Here is a 14338-nt window from a genome sequence, read left to right on the forward strand (position 1 = left end):
TCAACTTCTCTCACAAGTTGGTTGTGCTTCTAGACAGTCTTACCAACCTTCTCCTCCACATAGCTCGTGATGGTATCCTTATGATTCTTGAAACTTTTCATCGGTTGGTTTTATTTTGAAAATTCAAAGAACAATGGAGGGCAAATTGAACATTTCGTTATTTCATTAGTGCTTAACAGCAACCACAACTGTTAGAAACCTTGAGAGTACTAGATAGAGCTAGTCAATTTCCTAAACCATAGGGGGGACTATAAGAAATTTGCCCTTACCTAAATTACCATAATTAATTCTCCAAATATCCAAAATTACAATAATTAGACTACCAAACATTACCAAAAATTAATATTTTTAGGTAAATTAATATACGAAATCACCAAAATTAATATAACAAAATGTATCACAAATTTAATTTTCCATATAACAAAATTAATCACCAAAATTACCAAAAATAAAGTAAAAATTTTCCAAAATTATCTAAATTACTTCACTATCATAAATTAATAACTTACCAAAATTAACAAAATCAATAAATTAATAATTTCACAAAAATACCAAAATTATTCATTCATAAATTAGAAAAATAATAATTTTATTAATCTTTAATTTACCAAAATAAATCAAAATCGATTTCATGAAATTAATTTTTGGGAATATAACAAGATTGATAAATTAATTTATTAAAATTCATTATGAAATTTACCAAAAGTAATTTTCACAAATTAATTATCTCCAAATGAATTTACCTAAGTTATTAAATTAATAAAATTATTATTTGATTGTTTGGCCCTAAAGCCATCTAGGCAACTCTTTCTATTTCATCCATGAATCGTTCCTATCCCAAAAACTGTTAACTTAATCAGCAACCCATTGATCCAATCGGTTGAAGTCTAGGTGTAAGCCCCAGCCCAAGTCTACACGGGCCTGGGCCAAGCCAGGCCTGATTCTGGGTCAATGTCTTTCATATATAAAACATTAAGGATCTATAATATTTTATATTAAATGACATAACATGCATATAAACTTTTATTTTATATATTATATAATATAAAATATTACACATAATATAAATTATACATATCATGTTATAATATTTATGTATAAAACATAATATATTGTAAAATAATATGTATACATTATACACAAAATGTGTAAAGGTCGGGCTTGAAGTATTAAGCCCAAACTCGGCCCTAAAATTTGTGGGCCTGGGCCCATGCCGAGTCTGAACACAAAACCTAGGCCCAAGCCCAAAATTTCCAAATCAGGCTTGTGCGGGCCAGACTGAAATGATCATCCCTACGTTGAACCATCAACTTATTTGATCTAGACAACGGTTTTTTATCATTTTTTTTTATTTTTAAATTTTCACATTACAACATAATATTTAATCAAACCAGACAGTAATTGAACGGCTTACCCAAAAACCAGTGGCCAAAGCGGTTACAAGTTCCAACTTTTCCAAGCAACTAAAATAAAAATATCAAAAATAATGGTATGTGGACATTTTAGTAATTAAGCAAAAGAAGTCTCTAATTCCTGTTCGAACTTTTCGAAAGGAAGAGATGTGACGCTTCTCGATGCTATTAATACTGAAAAGTATCAAAGAAAATATCTTTGTTGCCTCGTTGGAATGTCGAATGGGCTTTCTGGTTTTATCCGTTTCAGGTAGACTTCGTACATCCTTCATGTATATGTGCATCTGCTGTTATAATCTCTATTCGATTGATCCGATTCATGATCTTAGTTGGTAATGGTATACTGTTCTTTCCTCCCGCAACCGCTATTTTTTTCAGTTTTCTTTTCTTGGAAAAGTTGCAATTTCTCACTTATACGCCATAAAAGATATTTGAACGATTTTGGGATTTTCTGGAGTTTTCATCCCTACCCTTTTGAATTAAAAGGCATTGATTTCTTCTTCTGTTTGGCTGACTGAATTCTTCTGACGGTGGATCCAGAAAGCCGTCTATCTCTTTTTAATAATTTCCGACTCTGAAATAATTAAAATTCGGTGATTAGAACTATAAATGAATTTGAATATGGGTTTATGATTTGGGTTGCGTTAAATTCTGGTTTTGGTATCGATATCATCCATTCGCGGATGGGAAAAAAAGAAAAAAGTGGTTTTCTTTCTAAATTAGGATGGTTATTTTTATGAGGAATTTATGGAGATTAGATTCAAAAAGCACGATATGGCCCTTTGTCGAGTTCTACTGTTTCTCTTCCGAATAAAAAGGGAATGAATTTTGATTTTGTCTGAGGAAGTTTTTGTGTGGATAAAAGCAACATTTTAATTGTTGACACTGTCAAATTTCTAGTATTAAAAGAAACGTTATCATCCATCCATAATTGGGTACGATTTGTAAGGGATTATGCAAGGGTTCTTATCCTGTATTAATATTAAAATATGGGTTTTTCCATGATTCCAGGTTGAAGCAATTTTCTTTCGGTTTTGGGAAGGAAGAAGAATCTTGTTTCAATGGAGGATTTACCAGAGCACTTAGCCTGGGACATTTTGGGTAGGCTTAAGAAAACTGCAGACCGGAATTCCACTTCTTTAGCATGTAAACACCTCCACAAATTGGAGAGAGAACAGAGGGATTTTCTTAGGGTTGGTTGTGGATTGGATCCTGCAAATGAAGCCTTAACTTCTCTGTGCAATCGGTTCCCCAACTTGAAGAAAGTTGAAATTATTTACTCTGGTTGGATGTCCAAATTAGGAAAGCAATTGGATGACAGGGGCCTTCTCATACTTTCTCTGCATTGTCCTTCTCTAGTTGACCTGACCCTGAGTTACTGTACCTTCATTACTGATTGTGGACTCGGCCATTTAGCTTCTTGCACAAAGCTTACAACTTTGAAGTTGAATTTTACCCCAGGGATCACTGGTTGTGGCATATTGTCTCTGGTTGTGGGTTGCAAGAACCTGACCACACTCCACCTAGTCCGTTGCATAAACGTCAGCAGTGTTGAGTGGTTAGAGTACCTTGGAAAGCTTGAGACTCTGGAGGACCTATCAATCAAGAACTGTAGAGCAATTGGGGAGGGAGACCTTGCCAAGCTTGGACCTGGTTGGAGGAAACTGAAAAGGTTGCAGTTTGAGGTTGATGCCAATTATAGATACATGAAGGTGCGTGATCGATTGGCTGTAGATCGGTGGCAGAAGCAGTGGGTTCCCTGTGAGAATATGCAGGAGCTTAGCTTGGTTAATTGCCTCATCAATCCGGGAAGAGGGCTTTCTTGCATATTAGGGAAGTGCAAGGCCTTGGAGAAGCTCCATTTGGATATGTGTGTAGGAGTCAGGGACAGTGACATTGAGAGCTTAGCCCAGAATTCGACAAACCTCCAATCTATCTCTCTTCATCTCCCATCAGATTTCTCATTGCCTTTGTTAAACAATCCATTGAGGTTGACAGATGAGAGTCTGAAAGCAGTGGCTCAGAACTGTCCTGTGCTTGAATCAGTCAAGATATCATTCTCGGATGGTGACTTCCCTTCCTTCTCTTCATTTAGCTTAAATGGCATTCTTACTCTGATCCAAATGTGTCCAGTCCGAGTGTTGATCCTTGACCATGTCTACTCCTTCAATGACAATGGGATGGAAGCTCTCTGTTCTGCCAACTTTCTTGAGACTCTGGAGCTTGTGAGATGCCAAGAGATCAGCGACGAGGGTCTGCAACTCGTGGGACAGTTTCCACAATTGACTGTTCTTACACTTTCGAAGTGTTTAGGTGTAACGGATGATGGAATAAAGCCGCTTGTGGGATCACACAAGTTGGAAGTGTTGACAGTGGAGGACTGCCCTCAGATTTCTGAGAGGGGTATCCAAGGGGCTGCAAGGTTTGTTTCATACAAGCAAGACTTGTCATGGATTTACTGAAGTGAAACCTTCCCTGCTTCAATTTCGCATAATTTGTTGGTCTAGTTTCCATTTTATCCAAAATGAATTATTGTCTCCTGGGAAGCTTCTTTCTTCATTTATTACGTGTTGTATCTGTGTTATCATGAATGTAATATATGTATTTTTTTTGGGTAAAAGAATGTAATATATGTCTAAATGCAAATAAAGGTACTCCTGTTCCACCCTGAACCAGAGTCATCAGATTTTCGGCTGCAACTTGGGTGGTTTAACATGTCTTTCCTGGGTTAGAAATGTCAGTAGGGGTTGCTAACATAAAAATCTGGACTCTGGGTCAAAAATGGTTGTCCACTGAGAAAATGGGATTTGCTCCTCACAGAGTGCACCTAACAGCACATTGTAGCCCTTCATTGTAAACATCTCATCTTTGTGAGGAGCAAAATCCGGATTCCAAATCATGATTGGAATTTTAGGTGGCCCCATGTACACGGAGTTGACGTGCCATATCATGATTGGGACTATTGGCCCAATATTGTAGAATTTTAGATTTGAGCTCCCAACGGACTCTATAAGCAAGTTAATAAGTTAACAACAAACATCACTTAATGACATCTCCTTTTGTTCCTGCTACCCCCTAAATAATCCGCATAAGACTTGATAATACAATCCTATCTAAGATATGATCCACAATAAGTTCTAAATTAATCCTTCTTTTTTTGTTACCAAATTATAATCATTTTTATGACCAGAATTACACCAACTGGAAGTGAGCATGCCTCCAAAATAATTCAGTACTTGCAGAAACAGTTGACACATTTGGAATTGAATATGCTTTCTTAGGCAAGAGACATACAAAAAGAAGCTAGGAGACAAACCAAACAGTGCCCCATCTAGGCTTCTTTTTCTAGTGTTATAGTAATACAGTCCACAGTGGGCACACACTACCAGCCAACCGTCTGATACTTAGCTAGGCATGCATGACCCACTCCTGTGATTTATGATTTATTTCAGTTTTGCGAGACCCCTCATTCACCTACATTAGCCCATGACCGATGAAATCACGAACAGAACTGTCCACCGGTGTTCTTTAACCGTGGTTGACACAGATGGTCAGACCATTCAGTACGGAAATTATCTAGGCAATCGATTCCATTTCACCCTTAACCCAGTTTTTGACCAAAAAACATTGATGTGGTCAACAATCCACTGTCCCGGGTGGTCAATTATCAACCCGTTCAATAGTTTTTGACTATTTTTTATTTTTTAAGTTAAAATGAGCCCTCTTCTCAAACTAGATGGTCGAACCATTGACCCAAAAACAGTGGCCAGAATGGCTCCGGTTCTGGGTCGTTTTTTAAAACCTTGCCGTGCATGGCCCACTTCTGACTTCTGAGCTCTAATTCATGTTCTCCATGGTCCAACCGCACAGTTCAAGTGGACAGCCCATTCTGATTAAAAATAAATAAATAATTTAAAATACATCAACAGTTCAACCACTCAAGTCAGCAGATCGCTAACCAAATCAACAATTTTTTACCCAAACGCGGTTTTAGGGTAAAACAGAACTGATTACCTGACCAGTTCCAGGTCAACCAGTCCAACCATCCAATCCGGTCTGGTTTTCAAAACCATGCCTTTCCGAATGAGGCTAGGGCTAAGCTAGTTTCATCATGCCTGGGCTATTTTTCAGGTATGCGCTTCACAAACTGCTGAAGTGGATGAAAACCTCGAGTGTCGGATATTTATTGCAGTTTTTTTTTCCGCTATAACAGTTAATAAGCTCCACGGATTAAAATATCAATACTTCCAATATAGTCAATGTTGGGTATCTATGCATATCAATATGACCGATACTTCTTTTTTTTTTTTTACTTTTTTATTATATAACATTAGAAAATCCTCACAAGTCATGAATTGTTTTAAAACTTTTAAAAAATGTATCCAAACATAAACATCATATCAATACTTTAATCCTTGGCTCCAAATAAATGCCATAAATTTACAATTTGCGAGGAAAGAATGTCAGAGGCAACTTGATAAACATAAATGCAACAATGGTGGTAGCATGAGAACAATGCTCAAAATGACCTGTTCACGAGGATTGAATTCAAACAGTTATAGATTAATCCACAGAAATGAGTGGTCTAACATGCATCATCCCTCGCTTGTGCCCCCTGCCCATCTGTAATACTTCATAGAAGAAAACATTAGAAGATGTTTAGACCAAAATATGTACATGATTTGCAGAAAACATTAATCCCCTCTGTCCATGCATTTCTTGAGATATAAAAACATGGGAGAATAAGCAGCAAATCCAGATATAGATGTGGATGTGGTGTCAATATTTTTGCCATATACTATCAGAACTTCCCATTAGCCCACCTAAAATAGATAGAAACAGAAGTTTCAATCATCGAAGCACATTATCTCTCAACAGCTTGCTTGATATGTGGGAACCGTGGAGCCCAACGAGCATATCCTGCACATGGGTGAAATGCATAGACGGGTTATTTGAATCAAATCCATCCATAGCGGACTTCTCCAACACTTGGATTCAACAAGGACCAAAAATCAAATTGAATTACACACCTGCAGTAACAATCTCGTGGAGATCAATTTCTGCTTTAGCATCAGCAGACATCTCCTGCATTGAATTTGGAAGAGGTAGAACCTGTCAGGAAAATGGAAATTTTTCCACCAGAGAATGGACTATGGTACCTAATTTACAGACTATGGCACATAATGGGCTAAACTTAAAAGTCACTCAGAAGTGCTTTCTCCAGAAATTCCATATTTCCATCAAAGAATATAATGATGTTACACATCAGCCACCCAAATCAATTACTCAAAAAACACCAAGAATTGGACCACCTCCGCAAGCATGCTAATACATGCTAATACTCAAAAAACACAAGTCAATTCTGAGTGCAAACTCAGATTTATCCATCCATTTTAACCAGCAAGAAGGGCTATGAGAGCATGGGCAAGTTTACCTGTCCACATGTAGCCAAACTTCTCGCTATGAGCCGTGACAAACCACTAAGAGTGTGGTTTTCAAAGCCAGGCTGCTTTAGAATCACCTCCTCTGATGTTGAATCAAAGATAAGAGAACAAATGCTTGAAGCCATCATTATAATAGATGGATCGTCAGTGTCATCTGGAAACCATGTTCAGGAAGTTAAATCAAAGGTAGAACTTATAAGTAACTCTTCTGCAAAAGGATAATAATGATAGTAATGATAATAGTGAAGTAAAAAACTGTAGAATTACTAGCTAAAAAAGCACAGTATCATTTTATTCCTACATGAAAGCAAAGCCACCTGCTATTTACAAGGAGAATTCACGAGAGAGGGAGGAGGGGGAGGGAGGGAAAGAGGGAAGTTACTTGCCCTGATGCCTACATCTAGAAATATATACCAAGAGTTGTGATATACCACAAGTCCACACTTGAATGCTGTTAGAGCCTCTGATGCCCAGATACAGATATTAACATGGATATAGATGGGATCAAGGATATGACTCTCATTTCCTAAAATCCTGGACAGGGATATAGATACAGGTACCCCATATAATATGCTTGTATCATTCTTTCACATCTAGCTTTTGATTTTAAGTACCATTTCATGTCTTGCCAAATTTAATTAAATTTCGAAGATACAGAGATTCTTTTATAGCATGATTTTGTTAAAACATTCCGTTTTATTTGACACATTTTAAAAGTATTTATAGTGTATCTGGAATCTTCCACACAGCATCCAATGTCATATCAGGTATGTTTCATAGCAGTTGGCTGCTATGAAGAGATGCACCGAGTTGGAGGTGGAAGGGGATTGTCAGACCATAATTTCTTGGATGAAGACTGGCATTGAGATGCCTTGGGAATTGAGGCCATTGGTGAGACAGGCTTTAGACTAGGCAGCAATTTGAACAGCGCATTCAAATGGGTGCCTAAATGTGCTAACAGCTTGGCTGATGCCTTGGCCAAATCTGTGCTGTCAAGGAAAGTCTGGAATGGGGTGAACCAGGGCCAGGAATTACTGTTGTAAATCAACTGTTATAAAGCCGAGTCAGACTGGCTTGTACTCTATTGGCCTGCTACTCTTTTTTGGATAGTATGGAGATCTTTAATGAAATATTCATGGTTATTTTTCCAAAAATGTGTTCCATGTTAGTGTCCTGTACAGGTATGCAGGTGTCATATTTATAGGTTAAAGCATCTCTCCATTCACTGGGCAACCAGCTAAGCAGGCAATATAGACAAACATTTTATGGGGACAAAAAGTAATTATGCTCCTTATGTTATTGTTCCAAGTGTGCATACCCTGTTTTGGGTTGATATAAGCGTATGCAGACTAAAAATTAGGCATCTTTTTTTTTTTCTGATAGGTAACTGAAATGCTTTGTTACATTTTGTAGAGTCAAGTTGTTACAAAGTTAGGCATCTTATTCCCTCAGTGTTTGTGTGCACGTGTGCATGTTACTTTTTTTATTAGTAACAGATCAAGAAATTTTGTTAATTCTGTAAAATGATTAGTATTTACAAACGCCAAGCACTCTCAGCTTGGTCTGGCCATAACCACCCACACACCCACCATAAGGACTTCTCCTTTTTCTCTTCCTTTCTGTCTACCCCTTGTTATGTCATTGCATCTGCAAACTCATCGGAAGATCCATGAACCCAATTTACATTGATGACCATCTCTCTTTTCAACCCATTTCTGTAATCCCAAGGCAAGTATGGCATTACAATAGTAAAGATGTTTCAGTTTAGAACAAATAATTTTTCTAAGAGATGATATTCTCAACTTCATGCATGAACTAGATGAAAGTTCCCAAAACAAATCCTACAACCATTTAGCTGCAACTAAGGATTAAATTTTTTGATATTACAATGAATCTTAGCAGCTTCAACAAGATAAGATGTGGAAACACATTGAAATGCAAACCCACCTGAAAATGACAAAAAAAGATACACAAGGAAAAGGTGAAGATGCACAAGAAAATACAAAGGGAAAAAATCTTTTCTTAATGCATAGATGAGCTAAATATATATGGTGGATGTAAAAGAAAACAGTTATAATTTATCTCTGCTATACGCAACCATATGTCCTGCTGAAAGTTTATGTTAAGTTGAAACACATTAAAGGTTGTTGATTCAATTCTTAAAATTTTAAAAATCCATGTAAAAATTAGCTGTTTTATAGACTTAAAGCAGATGCCATTGCTTGGGGTAATCGTAAAATCTCAGGCTGACATGCATGAGGACATGGGTTCAAGTTTGAAAGTGTAGCTACTGTGTAAAAAGATTAGGTCCATATCCATTGATCCAAAAAAAGGTCCAGTCCACCCCACCCAAGACCCCAGATAGCTAGGGCTAACATGGAGTTACATAAATCTGTAAATTCCATTCTAAAACATATAGTTTTATATAATTATCTATAAGATAATATTACATGTTGAAAGAACCAACAAAAATGTTTTGCAATGTTTGCAGGTCATCCCCATTATATCTAGCACCTTCTATAATTGTCCTTTGGGAATTTTTTGAATCTGTAATGGTGTATTTGAGCCTTCCCCAAAGAATGGATTTTGGGGGTTTTCCTCTTGTACTATAGTTTTATATAATTATTTATAAGATAATATTACATGTTGAAAGAACCAACAAAAATGTTTTGCAATGTTTGCAGGTCATCCCCATTATATCTAGCACCTTCTATAATTGTCCTTTGGGAATTTTTTGAATCTGTAATGGTGTATTTGAGCCTTCCCCAAAGAATGGATTTTGGGGGTTTTTCTCTTGTACTATTATCTCAAATTTAATAAATTACCTTACCTTTTTCAAAAAGTAATTATCATTTCTTATTTATTAGATTTTTATTTTAACTCTTATACTCCCCAAAATATAAAAGAATCTATGAAATTGTAATTATAAATAATACAATACCAAAAAGAACAATGTTACCCTCTAACAATAAATTGCAGTCCTTTCAGAAATTACTTTAAAAATTTTCAAATTCTTGTAGTTGATTATCCTAGTTCTTAAAAATACAAATTATGTAAAAAATATAATTTAATTTTCAGAAGTACCAGTCTATGAAAGCTTTAGATTCTCATTAATTTGACAGGTTTTTCGGTTTTCATGAACAACAAACCATTTTCTAGGCAGATCCCTTACATAACTAGTATACTTCAAGAAATTAAAGATACTCAACATAAGTATGTAGTGCCACTCACACTCATATATGCTTACAGTGTATCTCATAAATAAAATTGCCTTCCTTTTTTCTTAGAAAAACAAAAAAAAAAAAATGCCACTCATAACCCTTTATTATTTATTGTCTTTAAATATTCCATGTGAGTAAAACCCATAAAGTTGTATTGCATTGGTTCTATCTTATCTAGCATAATGGTGAAAAATAATTCTTTGCCGCAATGTGCTGATACATTTATTGGAAAATCAAACTTGTCATTGCATCGTGCAGTTGGACCAATAGGAAGCTGGACTAAAAGATACCTGCCCAAGATGCCAATGCTCTTAAAAGATGAGCAGAACTAGATGCATCCAATTGAACTCCAATTTCCTCTCTCTGAAAACAGAAAGAGGGGAAGAGAAGGCCATTAGGAGACCATACAAAATATAAAGACATGCAACTTAGTGCAAGCCTAATGCTAAAGTGTACAAATCACGATAGAAGTACCTTCAATAAAAAATTCATGATGGTATCACAAGCCAAGAATATGGTAGCATCATCATCCATCATTGGACTATTAGCATCAATCAATTTCACAAGGCACTCGACAACCTGTTAAATAAAATAATTCAATATTTCTATATTTACCAAAATATTTATGCAAAGAATAAGTTCGGTTTACATGCAAGGCAATTGCTTATTCAGTTTCATCAAATTGTAATTTGCCCTAAACATCATTAAAAATGAGGAAAGCGAATATGATGTAGCACTAAAAGAAAACCAAGAAACTCCAATGGAACCCCTTAATAAACCTCATCCTATTAAAATGAAATGATAACTAAAGGTAAGAAACAGTGACAATAAATCATTGTATAAGTGATTTTTTTGTTAACTTACGGCTTTATGTCCTCCAACTGAAGCCAAGACCTTACATCCTTGACTTTTCATTGTTATTTGGCACAGCATTGGAAGCAAAAAGCGTACAGAGTAAAATGGCCTATCATTAAAACAACAAAATCAAACCAAATGGTCCAAACACTGTGTATGTATATACATGTTAAACACACACTGTGAATCATTTAAACAGAACATAAAAAAGATGATCAAGAAAACCTTTGTTCCTCTTCACCTTCAATCGAGAGAATATATGGTAGAAGTTCCCGAACTTTTTCCTTGCAGGCAGAGGGTGCTTCTGCCAGATAGCTGAAACGAAAATTCGTTATTAAAACTCATTCAAGAATCTATTCTAAAATAAGTTAAAATTAATGTTGAGTTGATGATTGTGGTGGAACAAAGTTTTATAAATGGGAATGAGAAAAAAAATAAAAGAGTAACTCTTTCACCTATGACAATAGGTGGATTGTTGTACAGATGAATGAAAAATTTTTGTTCTTCACAAAGAAATACAACTAAGGGCCAATGCACAGTAAAGCCATTAATGAGAAAGGTTCCTACTCTGGATCTAGATGTCATACACAGTAAAAGCTTGCACTATCTTGTAAAGAACTTCTACTTAAAATATGCATTATTCTTCCTCTGAGAATCCAGAAAGCTATGTAAATGCAATGCACTTCCCTCCAGTTCTCCAGGGCTCTTTTAACATAAGATGTTTTATTTTACCTATATGGGTGTCATCATTCAAAACACATTACTTTAACTATCGATGATACATAATTAGTTTTATCTCCTACACTGGATATCAACTGCCAAGTGAAATCTATGAATCAGAACTGTAATTTATACTTAAGGTAAGGACTATTGCAGTATATTTATTCAAATATAGCAATTATATGGATGTCATTCTTTGCAAAAAGGAAATACTGCCATGAATTGTTGAAATATCTAAATGTATTTTATTGCCAAAAACAAGAGAAGATGCACCTATCTTTTCTTTTTTGTGCTCATGGAGAATAAGGATGTATTTTTCTATGTTCTTTACATATATCCCATTACTTATTGAAAGACACAAGAACATTCCCAGAGATGTGTTAAAAGGAAAAATGAAGAAAATCTTGGCGGTGGAATTATAAAGGTCAATACACCATCAATAGCAAAAGGTCCTATTCCAAGGTTTGGCAGGGGTCTAGAGAAATAAGCCAGTGACCTAGAGGGTGTATGTTCAAATTGGACTCAAAAAAGGCTTATGGTAAGGTGGATAGAAATTTATTGCTCCATATCCTGAGACATGGAGACCTTGGTGAGAAGCAGTGCAAATTTTCAACAGGAATTGAAATAAGGATATCTCTTCTCCCTCTCCTATCACCTTTGTGGATGACATTTTTAGCTATCTTATATTTCAGGTTAAACCAGTTGGAATTTTGACAGGTTTTGAAACAGACAAGGGTTTCACATTTCCAGTTTGCAGACAACATGCTTTTTTGTTTAAAAAGTGTTGGAGAGGAAATTTGAGTTGGAAGAAATAAAAGAGGCAGTATTTTCAATGGATAGATCAAAGGCACCGAGCCCAGATGGTTTTACGATGGCTTTCTACCAGGATTGTTGGGAGATTCTAAAGGAGGATATATTGTTGGTATTTGATGAATTCCATACCAAATGAGTGATTAACCCTAGGTTAAATTCCACATTCATTGCTTTAGTTCCCAAGAAAAGTGATGCAAGCCATCCAAAGGACTACAGGCCGATCAGTCTAGTTAGCAGCCTCTATAAGATCATCACTAAGGTGCTGTCAATTAGAATCAGAAGGGTGCTACCAACTATCATCTCGAACAATCAAGGAGCTTTTGTTAGAGGGAGACAAATAACAGATCGAATTCTTGTAGCAAGTGAGAGTTTAGAGGACTACAAGAGATCTAGGAGAAGAGGTGTGGTCTGCAAACTAGATCTGGAAAAGGCTTATGATATGGTTGATTGGTCCTTCTTAGTGGAGGTGATGATGAAATTTGGGTTTGGAGACATCTGGTGCAAATGGGTGATGGGATGCATTAGGGATTGTCATTATTCTATCTTGGTGAACGGGACAGTGGTGGACTATTTCCCAGCTTTGAGGGGGATTAGACAAGGAGACCCCCTATCCCCCTTCTTGTTTACATTGGTAGCTAAAGTGCTGGGGGGATTGACATCCAAAGCAGATTCCAAGGAGCTCATAAAAGGGTGGAGAGTTGGAAGGGATAAGGTACCACTTACACATCTACAATTTGCAGATGATACAATTCTGTTTTGTGAAGGAGGGGATATCAATCGGATTAAAAATCTGAAACTCTCTATACAGCTCTTTGAACAGATGTCAAATCTTAGGGTGAACTTTGAAAAAAGTTGTATAGTTGGAGTCGATATGGGGGAAAGGAAGATTGGGGAGTATGCAGATATGTTGGGATGTGTAGTGTCTAACTGGCCATTAACCTACCTAGGCTTACCTTTGGGGAATAATCCTCAGGGAGATGATTTCTAGGCCCCTGTTGTGGAGAGATTTGAAAAGAGACTTGCCAATTGGAAAAGAAATTATTTGTCTCTTGGAGGGAGAATCACCTTAATTAGATCTACGTTGGCTAACCTTCCTGTATATTTTATGTTAGTTTTTAGGATACCGATGAAGGTGGCTAATAGATTGGAAAAGCTAATGAGGGATTTTCTATGGGAGCCGGGGGAGGAGAAAAGGGACCATAGGGTAAAGTGGGAGTAGTCTGTAGAGGTAAAAAGGAAGGAGGGTTGGGTATTGGTAATATTAGGATTAGGAATCTTGCATTACTAGGGAAATGGTTGTGGAGATTCTCATTGGAGAAAGAAAGGTTGTGGGTTAAGGTGGTGGGAAGTATACATGGACTGGCAAATAATGGATGGGACTCAAGAATTCTAGCACGGGCTACAAGAGCTTCCCCTTGGAGAGATATTCAAGCCATCTTGCCTTTATTTTCTCCATGGATCAGGTACAACTTGCATTCTGGTAACCTTATCAAATTTTGGGAACATGTTTGGGTTGGGGATTCCCCTTTGAAAGATCAATTTCCAGGCCTTTTTTCTATGTCTTCCCTTAAGAATGAACCAATTTCATCCTTTCTTGTTCCTTCCAATTCACCTTCTAGGTTTGGTTGGAATTTAAGTTTGAGAAGAGGTGTTAGGGACACAGAGTTTGCCTGTACTATAGCCTTACTATCTATCCTTGAAGGAGTATTCATTGAGCCGTCTAAAGCAGAATCTGGAAACTCACTCCCTCGGGTTCCTACACTTGTGCCTCCTTTTTCAAAGCATTGTTACCCTCTCATCCTGTTGGTTCCTCTTTTCCTATTAAAGAAGTGTGGTGTCGACCTATACCTCCTAAGGTTGGGAGTTTTTGTTG

At 36.6% G+C, this 14338-nt stretch overlaps 2 protein-coding genes across 5 annotated transcripts in view; one reads left to right on the forward strand and one right to left on the reverse strand.

The window, feature by feature from the left end:
* The first annotated feature begins 1511 nt into the window (after positions 1 to 1511).
* On the forward strand, positions 1512 to 4080 carry LOC104588508 (F-box/LRR-repeat protein 14). Its single transcript, XM_010246462.2, has 2 exons — positions 1512 to 1662; positions 2424 to 4080. The coding sequence occupies exon 2, from the start codon at positions 2474 to 2476 to the stop codon at positions 3872 to 3874; it is 1401 nt and encodes a 466-aa protein (XP_010244764.1). The 5' UTR covers positions 1512 to 1662; positions 2424 to 2473; the 3' UTR covers positions 3875 to 4080.
* A 1605-nt stretch (positions 4081 to 5685) lies between these two features.
* Positions 5686 to 14338, reverse strand: part of LOC104588510 (neurochondrin family protein) — a 47099-nt gene continuing 38446 nt past the window's right edge. For 2 of the 4 annotated variants that reach the window (XM_088893609.1, XM_088893610.1), the window contains 7 exons: positions 11158 to 11247; positions 10942 to 11041; positions 10552 to 10656; positions 10368 to 10440; positions 6847 to 7010; positions 6443 to 6497; positions 5686 to 6332 (listed from right to left, as the gene is read on the reverse strand). In XM_088893609.1, the coding sequence (XP_088749735.1) occupies positions 6277 to 6332; positions 6443 to 6497; positions 6847 to 7010; positions 10368 to 10440; positions 10552 to 10656; positions 10942 to 11041; positions 11158 to 11247 (643 nt within the window). In that variant the 3' untranslated portion in view covers positions 5686 to 6276. The remainder of the gene's footprint in view (positions 6333 to 6442; positions 6498 to 6846; positions 7011 to 10367; positions 10441 to 10551; positions 10657 to 10941; positions 11042 to 11157; positions 11248 to 14338) is intronic. The other 2 variants (XM_010246466.3, XM_010246467.3) reach the window with 2 other exon arrangements.

The sequence above is a fragment of the Nelumbo nucifera genome, chromosome 8 (assembly GCF_055504915.1).
Source record: "Nelumbo nucifera cultivar China Antique chromosome 8, China Antique-T2T, whole genome shotgun sequence".
Lineage (NCBI taxonomy): Eukaryota > Viridiplantae > Streptophyta > Magnoliopsida > Proteales > Nelumbonaceae > Nelumbo > Nelumbo nucifera.

Bases quoted from the DNA above. Each gene is read 5' to 3' on its own strand.
- LOC104588508 (XM_010246462.2), top strand. From the start codon at position 2,474: ATGGAGGATTTACCAGAGCACTTAGCCTGGGACATTTTGGGTAGGCTT.